Source organism: Ogataea angusta (genome assembly GCF_019207475.1).
Source record: "Ogataea angusta isolate 61-244 chromosome Unknown 61-244_NODE_2_length_1002155_cov_89.706849, whole genome shotgun sequence".
Classification (NCBI taxonomy): Eukaryota; Fungi; Ascomycota; class Pichiomycetes; order Pichiales; family Pichiaceae; genus Ogataea; species Ogataea angusta.
Genome location: NW_025065216.1, coordinates 391,362 through 410,512, shown reverse-complemented (window position 1 = coordinate 410,512; position 19,151 = coordinate 391,362). Strand labels below are relative to the sequence as shown.

The window sequence follows — 19,151 nt, the reverse complement described above, 5'->3', positions numbered from 1 at the left end:
TCAACGAGCTATACAATTATTTCTTTTGTCCTTGAGCTGCAACGGCAGCTGCACCAGCAGCAGCTGCTTCTGGGTCCAAGTAGTAGGATGGCTTAGTTGGCTTCAGATTCTCGTCCAGCTCATAGACGAGAGGAATACCGGTTGGAATGTTCAAACCAGCGATCTCCTTATCTGAGATGTTGTCCAGATGCTTAACCAAAGCTCTCAGCGAGTTTCCGTGAGCAGCAATCATAACAGTTTTTCCTTCCAAGAGCTCCTTGGCAATGGTGTCCTGCCAGTATGGAAGCAGTCTATCAATCACGAGTGCCAAAGATTCGGTCTTTGGCAAAACGTTAGGATCGATGTCTTTATATCTCTCGTCCCCAAATTGAGAAAATTCAGAAGAATCATCAATTGGTGGAGGTGGAACATCGTACGATCTTCTCCATGTTTGGAATTGCTCTGCACCATATTGTGCCAGAGTTGCTGCCTTGTCTTTACCTTGCAAAGCACCGTAATGTCTCTCGTTCAATCTCCACGATCTGACAACTGGGATGAAAAGTCTATCTGCCTTTTCCAATGCGATGTTGGCAGTTTGTATGGCCCTGGTCAGCTTGGAGGTGAAAAGGATATCTGGCTTCAGGCCTGATTCTTTGAGCAATTCACCAGCTCTAGCAGCTTCCGTCCGACCGACTGAAGAAAGACTCACATCCACCCACCCGGTGAAAAGATTCTTTTCGTTCCATTCGGATTGACCGTGTCTAACAAGGATAAGTTTTGGCATAATAACTGAAAATTGAAATTAAATGAAGAAATATTGTTCCTTTATATATCTTGTAAGTCACGTCACTGCATAGGAACTTACTATTCCGAAAATCTGTTGTCCCAGTTTTTCGGGGAACTGTGGTGGCAGAATTTAACGGATAAACTAAAACACTTGGCTAGTGAATCGTAACGATAATTAGAGATGCTGGACGGGCGATTGCTAGGGTCTCCAGTATACATGAAGTCAGTCACGTAAATAGAAGAATATCTGGGCTGTAGTTTCCAAACAAATTGAAAGGGAATAAAATGCTACCGTCAAATCAGACGAGAAAGAGCTGGAAATCTGCTACCTTACTCTTGCACTCTCTGTCATGGCTACATATGTCAGTGATTATTATACCGAACTACAGAAGCCTATTTTCGCACTTGTATCGTCGTCGATGGAGTCTTCTCAAGCCATCCTTGCACCGTTAATCCTCAAAAAAAAAAGTGCAAAACACTATGCTGAATTGTTTATTAGCCTGCTCAAGAATTAAGTAGTGTGTTTTCTTAGCGTAACCAATAGTTTTACGCGCACCCAATCACTCTTATAGAACTAATGTTCAATTTTTCAGGAAACTCTGGCCAAGGTAGCCAGGCGGGACAAGGTTTTAGTTTTGGAATAAATAATAACAAATCTGAAAACAACACCGGCCAAAGTACATTCAGTTTCGGCAAAACTGATGGTGCATCCTCGAATAGCGACAATGCAAGCAAGCCTGCATTTTCATTCTCCTCCGAAGACAATAAGCCAAGCTCACTAGTCGCTTCTAGTGCAGGTACAGAGAAAAAGGCTCCACTCTTTGGATCCAACCCATCATCGACCCAAGCTCAGTCACAACCTCAACCCCAGGCATCTTTGTTTGGCACAGCATCCAGCTCATCCAAAACCGAAAATAAGCCTGCATTTTCATTTGGTGCGACCGGTGCCTCGAACACTAATTCGCTATTTGGTGGACAGAAGACAGACTCGAAACCGACAAATTTCAGTTTTGGAGACGCCCAAAAGTCTGACGCTAAACCAACTACCGGTCTCTCTTTCGGAGGCTCCCAGTCTCAGAATATAAGCACATCTAATAGTCAGGCCGCTCAGTCATCAGGCAATGCTTTCAATTTCGGGTCTACTTCCAACGCAAACTCAGCAGAATCCAAACCATTGTTTGGGTCGGGAACTGTCAATGCTGGGAGCTCCGAGCCTCTCTTTGGTGGAGCAAATTTGTCATCGTCTAATGATAAGTCGAATGAGAAACCAACATTCAGCTTTGGAGGCCAATCAGATAAACCCACGTTTTCGTTCAATTCTGCATCTGAAAAAAAGTCAGAGCCTCTGGCGCCAGGCTCTGCATCAAGCTTTAGTTTTGGTGAGAAGAAGACGAACGATTCACACCCTTCCTTTTCTTTTGGCGATAAAAAAGCGGAAGAACCGAAGTCTACGACAGGCCTTTCTTTCGGAATGCAAAAGACGGAACAGCAGAAACCAAGCTCTGGATTTTCCTTTGGCAGTAACAAGCCCGAAGGTGACAAGCCAGCTTTATTCGCATTTGGAGATACGAAATCAGATAATGCAAAAGCCTCTTCAAATTTCTCATTCGGAGGTGATAAGACAACTACCAATAAAGAAGGCACCTCAAACAGTACCTCAACTAAGGAGCAAATCAAAAGCACTGGATTCAATTTTGGGGCCAAAGATGAATCAAAAACGACCAGTACATCCTCTGCTCCTTCCTTCTCTTTCGGCGCTCCTAAAACTGATGATAAGCCTGCTGCCACTGGATTCAACCTGAATCCTCCAAAAAGTTCCGACAAGAAAGTTGCTGCAAACCTTGACGAGAAGAAAGAGGAAAAAAAAGTCTCTTTTGGCTCTGGTCACGACAAAGCTCAAGTCAAACTCGAGGACATCAAGCCACAGCCAATTTCAATCAAGAATAAAACATTAGAGGATCTCATAACCAAGTGGACAAATCAGCTGTCTTCTTCTGTTAAGATATTTGAAAACTACAGTGACAAAATTAATAACTGGGACCAAATACTTGTTTCTTCGTCAGAAAAAATCTCTAAGCTATATGCGGACTCTCTGACATGCGATCAAAAGCAGTCAAAAATTGATCAGACTCTTTCATACATCGAAAGGCAACAGGAAGAACTTGACAAGTTACTCGATGGGTACGAAAAGCAGTCTGAGTCGCTTCTTGCATCGGTGCAGCAGGTGAGTACTGGCAATGGAAATGAAAGAGTGTTCACAAACGATCAAATTCGAGAAAACTCATACAGACTTGCTGAGAGTCTTGAAAACAAGCTTGATTCCTTGGAAACGAACTTTTCTTCCCTGATTTCTGAAGTCAATGAGGTGAGCGACTCATTTAACAGGTCTCTACTCTCTTCAAGCTCTAAAAGCTTAGAGGAGGAGTCCTCGCTGGAAGACATTCTTAAATTACTGAATAACCACTTAGAGAGTCTTAATTGGATTGAGAAGAACGAAAAACTTTTGAAAGAGCAAGTCGAATCCCTTACACGTTCTGCAATCTAGTACTTAATGGCCAAATAGTATAAATTTCTTGCTCTACTTTTTAAGTGCTTGTGACACCTTGTTTCGTAATCTTAATTCCAGCCTTGTGCGATCAAAGTCTCTCCTTTGATTGCAATGCGAAGTGTTATTTGTGTTCTTTCCAGAAGAACTTGATTTCTTTGTCCACGAAGTCGATCTTTTAAGCATATCTCCAAGCGGATATGATTGTATCTTGATAGGATTCGCAGACAACACCCCTTCTTTGTTCTCCTCATTTGATAGCCCCGAATATAACTCTATTATTCGGGCTCCTAGAATGCTCAAGTCTTGGTCAGACATGCGGTATAAAGTGATTGCGTCCTTGGTAATTTGTGAAATATCGAGCTGCAATAGCTCGTGATCATTATTGTTTGAGCCGACAAAAGCATATGACCCTGAATTTTTCGATTGATGATTTTCTTGAATATATGTGAATGTCGACTCTTCAGTAGGAGAGCCTACGTCTTCATTGACAAGGATTGCCGATGATGGCAAATGGCTTTTGTTTCTGTCGTCTATGGGGTAATGAAGCAATAAGTACAGGGCCTCACCATAATCCGAAATAATCAAGCGCGGTTTGATAAGAGAAAGGAGCAGGATGATAATATAAGGCAAGAGCAAGCTCAAATCTAATTTTTCGGGATGCTGGGTATATGAAAAGGCAACAAGCTTATCCCAGAGGTCAAATGAGTATTCAAGACCTATCTCACGGATCAGCAGCAGCCTCAAATAACGAATAAGCCAAATTGACGATTCTATGCGCAGCTTATTCTTCAGAAGATGATATTGGTACTTGTCCACAAGCCGAAGCTTGAGATCAAATTTGATACTTTCCTGAAGTAGAGAGGTCTCGTCGTAATACAGGTCAATTAATGATTCCGTCATCGTGTGGAACATGCTGAAAAGATCATGGCGTATATACTTAGAATCCATCAGCTCCAGGATAAGTGAGGTTCCCCGATCTGCATTCTGAAATGTTGTCTTGGAAATAGACTCTGTTTTGAGCACAACAAATATAATTCCCGCTATCTCGTGTAGTCCTTGTAAATACTGATCGCCATTGAGTTTCCACCAGATGTATAGTACTTCAATCAGCTGTCGTTTGTTTTCCTTGTTCTCAATAAAGTATTCCGGGAACTGAGGAAATAATCGATCGACATCTGCAATCAAGCTTTCAAGCGTCTGAATGTCCGTCATTTTGGGTGTTTTGGGGGTACTAAGTGGATGATGTTCGATTCTCATCCTAGATATTTTTAGTTTCTTTCCAAAACTATCGCTTAGATCACATTCAACATTCAAGTCACAGTAAAATTCATGGTCTTTTGCAAGCTCATGCCACGGCACCATGAGCTCACTTTTCAAGGTTTCATAGTCTTTTCTGCATTCCCTAAGCATTCTCAGATTGAGGTCTTCCAACTGTCCCGTGATTTGAAATGCTACAGTTTTCCAAAGTAAAGAACGGGAGAAGTAAGCCGATTGCCGCGAATACGAGCCTGAAAGTGCTAATTCAGGTAATTTCTCTGCCCTGCACTTTTGCAGAATATGGCGAATCCGTTCAACTGTATTTGACTCCTTCATGAATATGACATTCGAATTATATCAAATGATTCCATAAACTAATTTTCTGCTTACTTCAGCTATTTATCGGAGTCAGACGAGTTTATCGAACTAGTGTCTTCGTATAACGATAACTCGGTGTCAAGATTTTCGTCTTCATCTTCCTCTGGCTTATATAAGATGATGATCATCACTGATCCAACGATGATTGTTGACCCAAGAATAGTCAGCGGGCTGGGAAGGTGATCGAAGAGAACGTACTCTAAGACAGTTGTATAAAGCAACTGCGTATATGACATGGACATAGCTCTAGCGGCCTTTTCACGCTGCATACCCATCGTTGAGAAGTACTGCATAACAAAGCCTGCTATGCCAACTGTTGAAAGGAGAAGCCATTGTTTCAGGGTATGAGGGATTTGCAATGGTAGCTGAAATATTATGGCTCCAGCAGATGATACTATGAAGGTTATGAGAGCGAAAAAAGAGACTGTAAGAAGAGGATGCGCGTGAAACCCTATTTTCCGCATGGAGCACATTGAAACACCTGTCCCCAGACAGGACAAAAGAACTGCAGTTGTCCCGATGAGTCTCAAAGTGGCCGAGCTTGACTCGATTTCCTGGGTGCCGTCAGAAACATCTTCTTCGGAAGTAGTGTCCCGCCCGTAAAATATGAAAGAGGGTCGAGCAACGAAAATGACTCCCAGAAAAGCGGTTGCCCCACATATTGCTTCCAACCGAGTATACCGTTCGCCCAGGAATACATATGCCATCCATGATGTCACTGTGGGTGCCAAAAAGCTCATCGCCACCGTGTCAGAGACCGATAAATACATCAACGCACAGTATTGACCCGCTACTCCAACAAATCCGCCAAGACCCCGTAAAACCATGAAGATCCGGTAGCCTTTAGGACCAAATGGGTAATTTGGATCTTTCCATAGAAAATATGAGCAAAATATGTACGTGATGAACATCCGAATGGCTAGGATATGTAATGGATGGATCGGGGGGTCAAAGTCCTTATCTAGCAACAATAGCTTGCAGAAGAACACCATAAAAGAGTTGAAAAGATTTCCCAGGAGGATAAAGCAAATCCCCGAGTTCTTCTTGATGTAGTCTTCGTAAATCTCAGTAATCATGGTCAGATTTGAAGTGCGATGGTCATGTCAATGGCAAAAGAGGGATTAAATGAAGATGACTCTATCTATCAAATGCATCTCTGCACCAGGCCAAGATTTTTATTGTTCTCTAAAAAAACCGGTACTCTAAAAAAAAATATGGCACTGCCATTTATGTTTGCGGGTCATTCTCTATCACGCAATCCAATTGGTCTGCCAGCCAAACGGTTCTCCTATTTTGCTTTCAATATCAAATTGTTTACACTGTTTTTTGTACTTGAACACTTCCTTTAGATATAAAAACACGACCAAGCACGACCTTCAGTATGTCTCACAGAAACAAAAGACAAAAAGTTGATAGCTCGCTCATCGATGAAGAATTAATGAGTCAGACCCATGATCTAAATCAATTAACAAACTCTCAGTTCGTACCCCAGCAAGCCGACTCGTCCCTCATCCCTAAGTACAACGCAGATCTCTCTGGTCTACATATTCCCAATTATCCACAGGCACAGCAAGGACCTCAATCTCGAAAGATAACTTTAAAGCAAGAATCTGATGCTGAAACCCAAAGGATAGTGAACGAAACTATGGTCGCCCAGGCAGCCCAAGCTGCTGTCGCTCAACATCAGCAGCATGCACAACAGTACTTTACTCAGTCTCATGGGCAACCCCAGTTTGACTACCAGCAGACCCAGCAGTCTCAGTCGCAGCAATATCATCTCCCACCTCCTCCGCAAGTTCCTCAGAGTCAATCGTACCATATTCCTCAGGTGACTGGTCAACAGATATCTCACTCAGGTGATTACCAACAGGTTTCGAACCGCCATATGAATCCATCGGTGAGTATCTCAGACAATAGTGATCCTAGTGATTATCTCGTGACGCCTATGATGGAGGAGCAGGTGTTTGATAATGTCAACGTGTTGAAAGAGTTTGTTAAGGAGTTTGGTAAGAAGAACGAGTTCGGTATTGCTATCGCGCACTCTAATAATAAGGCTATATACTTCACATGTGAGCTAGGAGGTTCTTACAGAGAGAAGAGGAGTAAGAAGCATCAAGCTGGCCAGCGGTTTAACGAAGCCAACGACTTGCAGTCTCAATATGAATCCAAAAAGATTGGAACCAAAAAGATCAGATGTCCTTTCGCGATGGTGGCTAACTTCTCTAAGAAAAAGAACTATTGGACTTTGAAGATTACGGAGAACAAGCACAACCATGCCAAGCTAAACCCTCTAGAAGATTTCCCTATGTTGAGAAAACGCTCCAACAGAGTGAATTCTACCATCAAGGATCTATACTCAACGGGTGATAAGCCTTCCGTTATTCACCAAAAGCTCACGGCAATTTTCAGTGATATTGTCATCAAGAGAGAAGACATATACAATGAGATCAGAATATTGAAAAAGAAGGGAATGGTGCCCACGAACTCGGAAATCAAAAGTCGTAAGGTGGCAGACGAAGATTTGGCAGTTGAACAGCAGTTTCACCAATCCCAACAACCTATGTTGCAAGCGCATGGCCACAGTGGGCAGTCTCATGAGAGTCTTGGATGGCCTCAGGGGTATCCCACTATTGATGCGGACAATAAAAAGGAAGTCGAGCAGCAGGCAGCAGCAGCCGTTGCTGCAGTTCAAGCTTTGAAGGACCAACCACAGCACTACCCGTCATACCCTCAACACTATGGCTCTCAGCAAGCTTCATCATCAGTGCAGCACTACCCTACTCAACAGCAAGGATCGCAGACGCAAGCTTCATACCAATACCCGACAGCACAGTACTATGGTAATTCCCCTCAGAAAGAAGAGCATTTCAATATCGATGAGCGACTACTTGGAGGAAATTAGATTCGAGACTTTTCTAACTAATGTATTTCTAGAGTATACAAATTTTTGGGTTCGATAAATGTAATACTGGGAAACTGAATTTTACCCCGGAGAAAAGGATTGATAATCTGGGGAGAAATTATTCAGCGGGTGCATGAATTATATTGAAATGCGATATGATTGGCCTGAAAACTCGACTCCGAGATGGAGCAGAGATTAACGCACAAAACTCCGCATAAACACGAGGGAATATAAATAGAGTACAATCTAGATTTCAGGAACAAATAAGAGCAACATGACGAAAATCAAAGTAAAGACGCCCGTGGTAGAAATGGATGGCGATGAGATGACAAGAATCATCTGGAAGTTGATCAAAGAACAATTGATTCTTCCATTCTTGGACATCGATCTTAAGTACTATGATCTTGGCATTGAATACAGAGATCAAACTTCTGATCAAGTTACCGTTGACTCTGCATTGGCCACCCAGAAGTATGGCGTTGCAGTCAAATGTGCTACTATCACTCCTGATGAGGCCCGTGTCAAAGAGTTTGGTCTCAAAAAGATGTGGCTATCCCCCAATGGTACCATCAGAAACGTTTTAGGTGGTACAGTTTTTCGTGAACCTATCATTATCGACAACATTCCTAGAATCATCCCACACTGGGAGAAGCCAATTATCATTGGCAGACATGCTTTTGGAGACCAATACAAGTGTGAGAATATTGTGACTCCAGATTGCGGAGGAGAGCTCAAGATTGTCTTTGTTCCAAAAGACGGTAGCAAAAACATAGAAATTCCTGTTTATAATTTTGATGGCAAGGGCTGTGCCTTGTCAATGTACAACACCGAGGAATCTATCAAGGGTTTTGCTGTCAGCTCTTTTGAACTGGCGCTTGACCGCAAACTGCCATTGTACATGTCGACAAAAAACACCATTTTGAAGCAGTATGACGGCCTGTTTAAAGACACTTTCCAAGAGATCTACGAGTCACGGTACAAGGATAAGTTTGAGAAGCTTGGAATCTGGTATGAGCACCGACTGATTGACGATATGGTGGCCCAGATGGTGAAATCCAAGGGCGGATTCATCATTGCTATGAAAAATTACGACGGTGACGTTCAATCAGATGTTGTGGCCCAAGGATTCGGCTCCTTGGGCTTAATGACATCGGTTCTTATTTCGGCGGATGGCAAGTCGTTTGAGTCAGAGGCAGCTCATGGAACTGTCACCAGGCATTATAGGCAGCATCAGCAAGGCAAGGAAACGTCCACAAACTCGATTGCTTCCATATTTGCTTGGACTAGAGGTCTCATCAAAAGGGGAGAACTGGACAATACTCCCGACGTCGTCAAATTCGGTAAGACTCTAGAAAATGCCACTGTCGATACAGTCAAAGACGGCATAATGACCAAGGACCTTGCTCTAGCTAGAGGAGAGACCGACCGCTCTTCCTATGTGACAACCGAGGAATTCATTGAGGCTGTTGCAAATAAGCTCAAATTGCTTTTGGAAGCATAGATTGTTTATTTATTGGCCTAACCTACTTATTTATTTGCCGTTTTCAATCAAGTTTGCGTAAACGTACACTTTCAGGCAGTTTTCTTCTGGGGCACCAGAGTAATACACCAGCTCTGGAAGAATATCGGAATATCCATTAGGGTCGTTTGCGTATGTACACGCATAGAAGCTACCATCTGCATAATTGTTAGGAACAACTCGACCTTGGATATAAGTGATGCCCTTAGCAGTGTCATGAAGTCTAACTATCTCTGATAAGTCCCAAGTGGTGAGTGAAACACCCTGCGAAAGTGCCACAAATTTGTCCAGAAGCATCAACTGCCTTTTGGTAGCAAGCGATTCTGCTTTTCTGGTGGCCGTATTGTATATTAAGCGTATACTTGATAGCTCAGTTTCCACTAGGAAAACGTAGTCAATGCCACTTCCTTCATTGATTGCATTGAGATGAAGATTTGAAATAGTTGAGTTACTTGCCCTTACGAAAAGCTCCATGGGATAGAATGATTGAGTGAGTGATGCATTCTGTTTCACTGGATAGCCAAGCAACAATGTGCAAAGACACGAAAAGCATAAAAGCAGCCGATGGGAGTTCATTCTCCCATATCCAGATATAAAGCTAGCATATTTATACACTTTCAACTAAATGTTCTGTTATGGTATTTAGTTTTCCACGGAATTAATTTTCACTTTTTAAGTCGTTGGTATTTGACCAATATATTGCTACCGACACTAGAATACAAAAGTAAAGAAACTCCACAAAACAGCTTTAACCACCGAAACCGTACAAAGTTCTTCCTTGTCTTTTTAAAGCGTAGACAACGTCCAAGGAAGTAACGGTCTTTCTCTTAGCGTGCTCGGTGTAGGTAACAGCATCTCTGATAACGTTCTCCAAAAAGGACTTGAGGACAGCTCTGACTTCTTCGTAAATCAAAGCAGAAATTCTCTTGACACCACCTCTTCTGGCAAGTCTTCTGATGGCTGGTTTAGTGATACCTTGGATGTTATCTCTAAGGATCTTTCTGTGTCTCTTAGCACCTCCCTTTCCTAGACCTTTTCCACCTTTTCCTCTACCGGACATTTTGATTTATTATGTGATATATTATCCAGACTGTATGGGGACGCCAGGCTGTATTTATAACATTCGCTTGTGTTTATCCTGACGCGCTTCAGTTGGCATACAAAATCGTGTTCAGTGACAGAGTTTACGCACTATTCTTGAGTAAACTTTGGTCCTAGTTATTTTTACCGGCAATTTCGGACTATGATTTACTTCTGTATGCGCGTAAATATAGGAACGTACATCGCGACTGAATAAAATATTTGTAAACAGTCAGTCAATCCTATTATATAAAGGGACTGTACCCACCAACCGGTTTGATATTCTACATATTACTCTAAGATGGCCAGAACCAAGCAAACCGCAAGAAAGTCCACTGGTGGAAAAGCCCCAAGAAAGCAACTTGCTTCCAAGGCCGCAAGAAAGTCCGCCCCAGCTACTGGTGGTGTCAAGAAGCCACACAGATATAAGCCAGGTACTGTTGCCCTGAGAGAAATCAGAAGATTCCAAAAATCTACTGAACTACTTATCAGAAAACTGCCATTCCAAAGATTGGTCAGAGAAATTGCACAGGATTTCAAGACCGACTTGAGATTCCAGTCCTCTGCTATCGGTGCTCTGCAGGAGTCTGTTGAGGCTTACCTCGTTTCCCTCTTTGAAGACACCAACCTGTGTGCTATTCACGCCAAGAGAGTCACTATCCAAAAGAAGGATATCCAACTCGCTAGAAGACTGAGAGGTGAGAGATCGTAAACCTGGGTACATTGTATATTAGAAATCTATCGACTTATTTTCTGGTTACGTAACAGCGACTCGCAAATTTGAGATTTGTTTTTCGTTCTGCTATCATTGCTGTCTCGGATTTTCTGGAATATCAGAATGTCTGATAACAAATCTCAATTCTACGAGCTTTCCAATTCACCAGTTCCAGCTTGGGCATTTACTGCAGGATTGCTTGCCACAAATGCTATTAAGCCGCCAATTGAAGTCCAATTAGCTGCTGCATCACGAGCCCAAACTTCTCGGCTACTCCCTGCAATATTGAAACCATCCAAACCTATCTCTCCTTATCCGAATGGCATTCACACGTTGTTGTTTGGTTCATTCATTGGGCTTGGCGGATTCATGTGCTACGATAATGATCCGGTCAACGGCTCGGGATTGATCAGTGCATGGAGCTTTCTTTACTGTTTGGCCAACTCTCGTCGTGCCATCTGGAGTTGGAAACTTTATCCAAAATTTCTCCTAGCAGGGGCTGGCCTAAATAGTGTACTTTATGGTGGTCGGTTCTTCGGGTTCTATTGAGGTGAAGGCTGCCTTTGATCACCATTCTAGAGGAAGCCAGTTGCGGTCTTGTGCGTATTGTTGTATATGCGAATCATCGAACATCTCAATGAATTGTTGGTCTAACGGTCGCTCCTTTGGGTAGGCGAAACGTCGATACTCGTCAAAAATCATGCTTAATGACCACTTTTGTAATTTTCGAATGCATCCTACTATACATCCCGTTCTGTGCTTTCCCCGATTACAATGCACTAGTATTGGATGATGCTCAGGATTGGTGATAATCTTCAATGCCTCGTTCACCTGGTCAGGCTTGATTTTAACAAATGGTTCTTTATTTCCGCTCAGGCCCACTTGAAAGAATTGAATATCGTTTTCTCTCAGAAATTCCATATTCTCTGGGGGGTATTCCTCTGGTATTAGACACAATACAGATTTGAGTTTCAGTTTCAGCATGAATTCAAAGTTCTCAATTCGCGGGAACGAAGAGCGATATACTGATCCGCATACCAAAGCGAAATTCTCCGGAGGTGTGTAAGATATTCTATGGAGCCGACTCTTGTACTGCTCGATCAAGGCCGGATCTGTTGGAACAAACTTGTCGTACTCTTCTTCATCTGCACCGTCCGATTCCTGTTTGTGGCCAATGAAAATTGGTGGCAGCGACTGTGTGTTCAATGCTTTTTCATCAATAAGGATCTCTTCCTTATTCGCCTGCTCAAAATCAAAAATCTCAGCTTCTTCGTCCATTATCTAGGAAGTCTGCTGGTCACGTACTCAAAGGGGTGAAAGAAGGCTGACCAATATATACTTATTATAGTCCATCCTACCAGGCTTCGGAAGAATGCTAATGATAGTTGGGTCTAATTGTTAATTTTGTTGCGTTGGAGCTCGTGCACGGGTTTATTTTTATTTTTTTACCATAGCAGACACCTTTCTCTTAATCGAATAAGTGATCATACCAATGGTAAGCTATCATTATACTTCTATTCCTATGATCTAACCATCAGTCCGCTTTATTCAATTTCACGTCTCTTTTGCAGGTGCTTCTTCTAATGATTTGCACTGCCACATACATACACTCTTCATGGCCAGCAATATTGGACAAAAATAAGACAGGTGTGTTGGGAGTGTTTTGGAAATGCGCTAGAGTCGGGGAAAGACTGAGTCCGTATATTTCAATTTGCTGTATTGTGATTGCCATCAATCAGTTACTATGAACAAGGCTATATGCATCAGTGGAACTCATTCATTTCGTTGTCTCCTAGGGCGAGAACCCGAGAATTCTTCGTTCCCACGATTTTTTCCAATTTCATCAAATCCAACTTGCTAAACATCGCTCTCACCATACACAAATTCAAGTCGAGTACATCGCCAGAATTATCCGAATTGCTGTTAGCCATGTCCAGGCGAATTTTATTATCGACAATAAATTTCAGCACCTCGGAGTAGAAACTTGGATCTGTAGGAATACCATAGAATATGACGTTACGCACACCTTTGATATCGTAACGTTTGTAAAAATGCAACCTCTCCGTGTACAGCATTATTTTGGCATCACTTTGACCCTTCATGAATAGAGCACGATTTCGAGTCAATAAGGACTGAGACGAGTACTCGTCTATGGCAACAAAGGCAACGCTCGTTTCCTTTTCGAGGTAGTTTTTCACGCGAATGTAGTCGATGTATGATGGAAAATATATCAATGTGCCATTTTCATACGACACTTTGTGCTGGATTTGTGGAAGTAACACATTCTTGAAAAATGCAAATCGTTTATCCGGTTCGTCTAATTGTGAATCTGCCTCAAACCTCATGTAAACTTGCTTCAGCCTGGTCTGACTATTGATTATTCCAACTCTTGTTAGCTGGTATTTCAGGTTGGCAAGTTCACTATCATTTTCACCACAGATAGCCTTGAAAACCGCTGTTCCCCCCAGCAGGTTCACTGATATTTTGGGATTATTCATCGTAACATTGTTAAGCTCTGGGAATGAGTATTTCGTAAACCCTATCACCTGTGCAACATACTTGTAGTGATCGTTGATTGCCCACATCCTGATACGACTGAAATCAACTTTCAGGTCGTCAAAATCTTTTGGTGGAGCGTTGAGACTTTTGGACATAACTTCGTTCACATGATCCCAATTCTGCATTAGCAAACCTTCAGCTTTATCAAGCACAGTAATTTCTATGGAGCTCAAAAATGGTTTTTTCGTTTTCTCCAACGTCATTCTCAACCCTAGTGGGGAAGCAACAATCACGTCAGACTGATCAAATCTGGCAAACAGCTTAAGCGTCTTCCTTGTGAATTTTATTCCAAGGCAAAAGAAGTCGTTGGAGTTACCTTTGAAAAATTGTTTGAACTCCACAGGCTTTTTTGGATTGAGATCATTGACATCGAACGCATCATAGTATTGTTCCTTGAATCTGGTTTTGTATTCCACAGTATTTGGAGAAATGAGATCGATCAATTTGTTTACAACTTCCCACGCGAAGTTTCGCGTAGGAAGCAGAATCAAAACTTTAGGACGCGTGTATCCTTGATCCCTAAATTCGGGTTCCTCTGCAGGGTTTAATTTTCCTTCTTCAATCTGCCTTTGTACCTGGGCCTTTTTCTCATTGTTGTTCAGCACTCTATCCCTCGTCTTGTATATATGGTTCAAACAATGGAGTAGGTAGTATTCCTGATACCTGGTGGTCACGACATCTGGCATGCCTAGTAGCTGAAAGTTGACATTCTGGTAATTCAGCAATGATTCCAAGAGTTCTGATTCCAAATTTGTCGGGTTCCTGTCCATGAATTCGTTCTGAAGTTTTTGCTTGACGTTATGGTACTTGAGTTTATTCATAATGTTCTTTGGAGCACTTCCCTTTGTCTCAATATACCTGTAATCAAGTTTGATAGACTTCCCTAGTTGTTGTCTTTCGACCAATTTGATCTTGGGCTGGCTTTTCATGTAGTTGTCGATTTCCTTCTCTATCTTGTCTTCATCATTAAAATGTCTGTTGAATGCATCAAATCTATTGTGCACATCCTCATTATCCTGTTCCTTGTCATCGTCCGCTAGTTCCTCATTTTCTTCTTCCCCGTAATCATCATCCTCTTCTTCCGCCTCATAATCAAGGATCTCTTCACTCTTGACCTCCTCATCTTGTGCTACCTTAATTTTTGATTTCCTCTTCATAACTTCCGGGTGATCGCTTTTGAGGAGTGTGATAAGGGCACTATATGCCCCAATATCTGGTTTTTGAGCAACATTGTCTTCTTGGATTTCCTCCCCATTAGCTTCATCATTTTGGTCTACTTCTTGCGGATTTTCTTTGGGTTTTATATGACTATTTCTCCCTTTGTGAACTTCCCGAAGTTCCTTTCTTCCACTTTTGAACTTCTTCTTATTCGAACGGGTAGAAACATGCCCTTGGTTCTGTCTTTTCTCTGGTCTAGCCAATTTAGATGGCATCATCAAAGAGTGCAGCGATATCTATTAAATTATACCCTTAAAGATTTCGCAAAAAAATTTTTTGAAACAATAAAGTATAGAACGCTTTATCGTTACTTCATCAAGGCAATTTTGGCTGTTGGCAATTGCTGTTCTAAACCAAACGTTGTTGGACTGTATTGTAAAGAGCTAGTTGAAGATATAATACACACCGCCGTTTTGAAAACTTGACGCAAAATATCGAAATGAGCTCTCCCAAACAATCCCCCATTGGAAGTCGGACGAACTCCTCGATGATCAGCGATCATAAGAGGATTAACATATATGATACAGTTTTGCAACTGATACGAATATTTTTGGCATCGATATACCTGTTTTACATCGTTCTGACCATCCCTTTGAGCTTTGAAATAGGTGGAATAGACTGTGGCCTGAGTTACTCCATCACCATTTTGCTCATCTATTTCTGTCTCGCTACACTCAGAGTCCTCAAATATCATCGCATAATTTCATCATTCCTTTACTACACGCAGCACTTTCTGCTTCCTAGCTTGCTATCCATTTTTTTGACGGTGTTCACATCTTCGGACGAGTATAATGCAAGTACACTGATGAAGAAGATTTGGTGGAATTTCATTATAAAGTCCTGGAAATTATTCCTTATGAACTCTACTCCACTATTCACTATCTTGGAAGGATTTTGCTCGCTGCTTTCGATACAGGCTATCGGACAAATGTCACAATATTTGATTAAGCACAAATCCGACACATGGTCAATTGTCAACCTTATAACAAGTGCATGCATTTTATCCTCCTGTCTCTTCTTCTTTGTGAAAATCTATGTTTCTCCAATAGATTTGCAAAGAGTTGGACTTATTTCCGCCTCGTTGTTGGGATCTGCGTTTACTTGTACAATATTGATTACTGTTTTCGGAATCTATTCTGGAAAAGCGTCTCCCCTGGAGTGCTCCCTTATGGTCGCTTATATTGTGAAGTGCTGCTACGAATTGTTTCCCGAGCTTTCTGAGATGAACTTTAATATGTTACTCAAATTCATTATGAATGAGTTCAAAAATCTGGATTACCAAGCCAACTCATTGAATAAGGAATTTCTCAATTCAATTCAGACAACATTCAATAACTTCAAAACAGGAAGGGATCTTCTTGACTACGTGCATTTTGAGTTCCTGGCTAAGTCTACCACTAAGGACAAACTGCTTCTAGTTTACGTTAAATCGAAAGAATTCATTGTGGACGTGGTAATAAAATTCATTACCGAAAACTTCCCTAAATCATTTGAGTCTCTTTGGGATTTCCTTAAAATCTCTATCAGCAACCTCACTTTTTCGATTCTGATTCAGTTAGCATACAGAATATGTGTGTTTTTCGCCGCAACCAAAATAATTCCGATCCTTCAACCGGTTCAAAAAGGCTCCCCTCTTTCAACGCCTTCTTCACCGACTCCTCCGAAAACGAGCAGACATGAAAAGAGAGCAAGAAACAAGTCAACATCGAGTCGCTTGATTTATCTCTACTCACCTTGTATCATCATTGCTGTTTACACGAACCTCATGATCCAATACATTGATGAGCTTGACACGCACAATCATTTTTGGAATTGGCTCAATTTTCAGTTCGCAGGTTCCAGCACTCAGGTTGCCGAGGTCAGTAACTCGGTCCACTCCTGGCAAGTGTGGAACTGGATAAATATTTTCGGTGTGCTACTATTATATTCTCTTGAGCTGATGAGCCACGACCCTGACGATAGCTCGCTTACGGATCATTGGAGCATCTAGTGATCTCTTTTCGACCTATTATATGTATATTATATTCTGTTTTCAATTCAATACGCGATGTACTCTACTTACGTATACAGTTCCTCTCAGAAATCCTTACGGTGTTCATTTTATCGTCCACGTCATTAAGACTCGGAGCTTGACTCAAAAAACTAATCTCATCACATGAGGAACATGAAATCAATACACTCAGGATTTCCTAATTCTGAGTGCTTTGATACTTGCTATAGTTTGGCATCTTCGACAATGCTTATCACGTCTTGGCAATCACCAAAACTGAACAAACTAGATAAGGGCGTCCATGGAAGAAAGTGAGCTCCATTGGGTTATCAACAATAATGTTGACAATCATCATAACTATGGTTTAGATAGCTGTATCCAGTGCAGAATATCGGGAGAAGCCTCCCAATCAAAGAGCTAATGAAGCTCTTGAGTAGAACAGTGAGTCTTCAGACACATTTATAGCTCATTAAATACAAGCTCCAATTAGCCAACACCAACTAAGGCAAGAGGCTGAGGTGTTAGCCAATCGAAACAAGTAAGAACCATTCCTGCGACCTGACGCCTCACTGCTAATGGGTTATGTGACCCATCGACGTTTCCGCCTGCGATCTACTGCCGGAGACTTTCCCCAAGGCATCATGAGCTGACGCTCCGTATGAAAGCCTCGAAAGATGATTCTTTCTCCATGGACGTAAGGAAAAAAAAAAAATTGAAAAATTTTCAGCATACCATGTTGCGTTTGGTGGCCAAAATCAGGCAGATATTTTATACTCTAGGAAAACGTGCAATTGATTCGACTGACACTAGTTCATGTTGAGTGGTAATCTTAATAGTACTCATCATATCCATTGCCGTCTCTATGAGATAATCCATTCTCATTTTTTCGTTTTCTCAATTATGAAGTGTTAGCCATAATTAATTTTACATCAAATGCAAATAATTGGGTTTCTCTGATTCTCAGGCAAAAATCGTAAAAAATCGATAGTCATAGCTTCGAGGACTTTGTCTACAGATACAAGCCTCGTACTGTAACATGCGTCGTTAGTGTTCTGCCAATGCAACGACTTCAGGACAACGGTCACTGATTTTACGCGGAAGCCTAGCCAACTCAAAATACAACAGCACAAGTTGTCACAATATGACATTGCGAATTTGATCTTCAAGATAGCACAGCCGGCTTTTCTTTGGAACGTAAATTAACATGTCAGCGAACTACTGGACGTCTTCACAGCGTAACAAATGGCAATTCTCACGCCAAGAATTACGAGACGCTAGGTCGTCAGTCATAAAACTGGAGGTTCAACTTTATGGAAATGAGTCCACCATGAAATACGACATAAACATGAGGATATATCTACATCAGCTAATCATCAAACTTGGGCGGAAATTGAATTTGCGTCAAATCATTCTCTCCACAGCCGAAGTGTATCTGACTAGATTCTTTGTGAAAGTCTCAATTCGAGAAATCAACATCTATCTTCTTGTAACCACGTGTATATACCTAGCATGCAAGATGGAGGAAAGTCCACAGCATATCAGAACAATCTTATCGGAAGCTCGAAATTGCTGGCCCGAATTCATACCAAATGATTTGACTAAACTTGCTGAATTTGAGTTTTATCTTATAGAAGAGCTAGATTGCTACATGGTTGTTCATCATCCATACAATTCCATACTGGAGGTGGTCAACGTGCTGAGAGATGGTGACATGGCCTCCCGATTGGAAGTTTCTCCCGAAGAACTGCAAACCTGCTGGTCAATCATGAACGATAGTTACATTACTGACCTACATTTACTTTTTCCACCACATATAATAGCAACAGGAACTCTCTATCTAACGTTGGTCCTTGGTGCCGATGTTCGCAAATCAATCAATAATATCCCCAAGACTCAGAATCAGCGCATCGAAGCATTTGTCAACTTTCTGGCGGCCTCGAACATTGATTTGGATGAGGTGATAGAAACAATACAGGAGCTACTCACACTGTATGATGCTTGGAACTCCTATGACGAAATGTATATCAAGAATGGCTTGCATCAGATGCTGTTAAACATGAACAAATAGACAATGAATTGCAAAAAGAGCTAGTCTACCATATACAGAGGTTGAACTGTTTTAAATTGGGGCCTGCAAAGTCTCATTTCCGAAAGCTGGAAATACGATTCATAATAAGACCATCCCAGATTATGTAAAAAAAAAAATCAAGCTGGAAAAAA

At 41.7% G+C, this 19,151-nt stretch overlaps 14 protein-coding genes across 14 annotated transcripts; 7 read left to right on the top strand and 7 right to left on the bottom strand.

Moving 5' to 3' along the window:
* Window positions 1-16: 16 nt before the first annotated feature.
* Window positions 17-763, bottom strand: KL928_001054 (uncharacterized protein; the record flags this gene model as incomplete). Its single annotated transcript, XM_043201377.1, has 1 exon — window positions 17-763. The coding sequence occupies one exon, from the start codon at window positions 761-763 to the stop codon at window positions 17-19; it is 747 nt and encodes a 248-aa protein (XP_043061513.1).
* Window positions 764-1,342: 579 nt separating this feature from the next.
* Window positions 1,343-3,310, top strand: KL928_001053 (uncharacterized protein; the record flags this gene model as incomplete). The annotated part of the gene is made up of 1 exon (XM_043201376.1): window positions 1,343-3,310. One exon carries the CDS (start codon window positions 1,343-1,345, stop codon window positions 3,308-3,310), a length of 1,968 nt encoding a protein of 655 aa, XP_043061512.1.
* Window positions 3,311-3,343: 33 nt separating this feature from the next.
* On the bottom strand, window positions 3,344-4,906 carry KL928_001052 (uncharacterized protein; the record flags this gene model as incomplete). Its single annotated transcript, XM_043201375.1, has 1 exon — window positions 3,344-4,906. The coding sequence occupies one exon, from the start codon at window positions 4,904-4,906 to the stop codon at window positions 3,344-3,346; it is 1,563 nt and encodes a 520-aa protein (XP_043061511.1).
* Window positions 4,907-4,965: 59 nt separating this feature from the next.
* KL928_001051 (uncharacterized protein) lies at window positions 4,966-6,024 on the bottom strand (the record flags this gene model as incomplete). Its single annotated transcript, XM_043201374.1, has 1 exon — window positions 4,966-6,024. One exon carries the CDS (start codon window positions 6,022-6,024, stop codon window positions 4,966-4,968), a length of 1,059 nt encoding a protein of 352 aa, XP_043061510.1.
* A 305-nt stretch (window positions 6,025-6,329) lies between these two features.
* On the top strand, window positions 6,330-7,850 carry KL928_001050 (uncharacterized protein; the record flags this gene model as incomplete). Its single annotated transcript, XM_043201373.1, has 1 exon — window positions 6,330-7,850. The coding sequence occupies one exon, from the start codon at window positions 6,330-6,332 to the stop codon at window positions 7,848-7,850; it is 1,521 nt and encodes a 506-aa protein (XP_043061509.1).
* Window positions 7,851-8,124: 274 nt separating this feature from the next.
* On the top strand, window positions 8,125-9,351 carry KL928_001049 (uncharacterized protein; the record flags this gene model as incomplete). The annotated part of the gene is made up of 1 exon (XM_043201371.1): window positions 8,125-9,351. The coding sequence occupies one exon, from the start codon at window positions 8,125-8,127 to the stop codon at window positions 9,349-9,351; it is 1,227 nt and encodes a 408-aa protein (XP_043061508.1).
* A 30-nt stretch (window positions 9,352-9,381) lies between these two features.
* Window positions 9,382-9,843, bottom strand: KL928_001048 (uncharacterized protein; the record flags this gene model as incomplete). The annotated part of the gene is made up of 1 exon (XM_043201370.1): window positions 9,382-9,843. The coding sequence occupies one exon, from the start codon at window positions 9,841-9,843 to the stop codon at window positions 9,382-9,384; it is 462 nt and encodes a 153-aa protein (XP_043061507.1).
* A 274-nt stretch (window positions 9,844-10,117) lies between these two features.
* KL928_001047 (uncharacterized protein) lies at window positions 10,118-10,429 on the bottom strand (the record flags this gene model as incomplete). The annotated part of the gene is made up of 1 exon (XM_043201369.1): window positions 10,118-10,429. The coding sequence occupies one exon, from the start codon at window positions 10,427-10,429 to the stop codon at window positions 10,118-10,120; it is 312 nt and encodes a 103-aa protein (XP_043061506.1).
* Window positions 10,430-10,750: 321 nt separating this feature from the next.
* KL928_001046 (uncharacterized protein) lies at window positions 10,751-11,161 on the top strand (the record flags this gene model as incomplete). The annotated part of the gene is made up of 1 exon (XM_043201368.1): window positions 10,751-11,161. One exon carries the CDS (start codon window positions 10,751-10,753, stop codon window positions 11,159-11,161), a length of 411 nt encoding a protein of 136 aa, XP_043061505.1.
* Window positions 11,162-11,287: 126 nt separating this feature from the next.
* KL928_001045 (uncharacterized protein) lies at window positions 11,288-11,713 on the top strand (the record flags this gene model as incomplete). The annotated part of the gene is made up of 1 exon (XM_043201367.1): window positions 11,288-11,713. One exon carries the CDS (start codon window positions 11,288-11,290, stop codon window positions 11,711-11,713), a length of 426 nt encoding a protein of 141 aa, XP_043061504.1.
* An 18-nt stretch (window positions 11,714-11,731) lies between these two features.
* Window positions 11,732-12,442, bottom strand: KL928_001044 (uncharacterized protein; the record flags this gene model as incomplete). The annotated part of the gene is made up of 1 exon (XM_043201366.1): window positions 11,732-12,442. One exon carries the CDS (start codon window positions 12,440-12,442, stop codon window positions 11,732-11,734), a length of 711 nt encoding a protein of 236 aa, XP_043061503.1.
* A 485-nt stretch (window positions 12,443-12,927) lies between these two features.
* On the bottom strand, window positions 12,928-15,156 carry KL928_001043 (uncharacterized protein; the record flags this gene model as incomplete). Its single annotated transcript, XM_043201365.1, has 1 exon — window positions 12,928-15,156. One exon carries the CDS (start codon window positions 15,154-15,156, stop codon window positions 12,928-12,930), a length of 2,229 nt encoding a protein of 742 aa, XP_043061502.1.
* Window positions 15,157-15,380: 224 nt separating this feature from the next.
* KL928_001042 (uncharacterized protein) lies at window positions 15,381-16,931 on the top strand (the record flags this gene model as incomplete). Its single annotated transcript, XM_043201364.1, has 1 exon — window positions 15,381-16,931. One exon carries the CDS (start codon window positions 15,381-15,383, stop codon window positions 16,929-16,931), a length of 1,551 nt encoding a protein of 516 aa, XP_043061501.1.
* A 1,204-nt stretch (window positions 16,932-18,135) lies between these two features.
* Window positions 18,136-18,999, top strand: KL928_001041 (uncharacterized protein; the record flags this gene model as incomplete). Its single annotated transcript, XM_043201363.1, has 1 exon — window positions 18,136-18,999. One exon carries the CDS (start codon window positions 18,136-18,138, stop codon window positions 18,997-18,999), a length of 864 nt encoding a protein of 287 aa, XP_043061500.1.
* Between the last annotated feature and the right edge of the window lie 152 nt (window positions 19,000-19,151).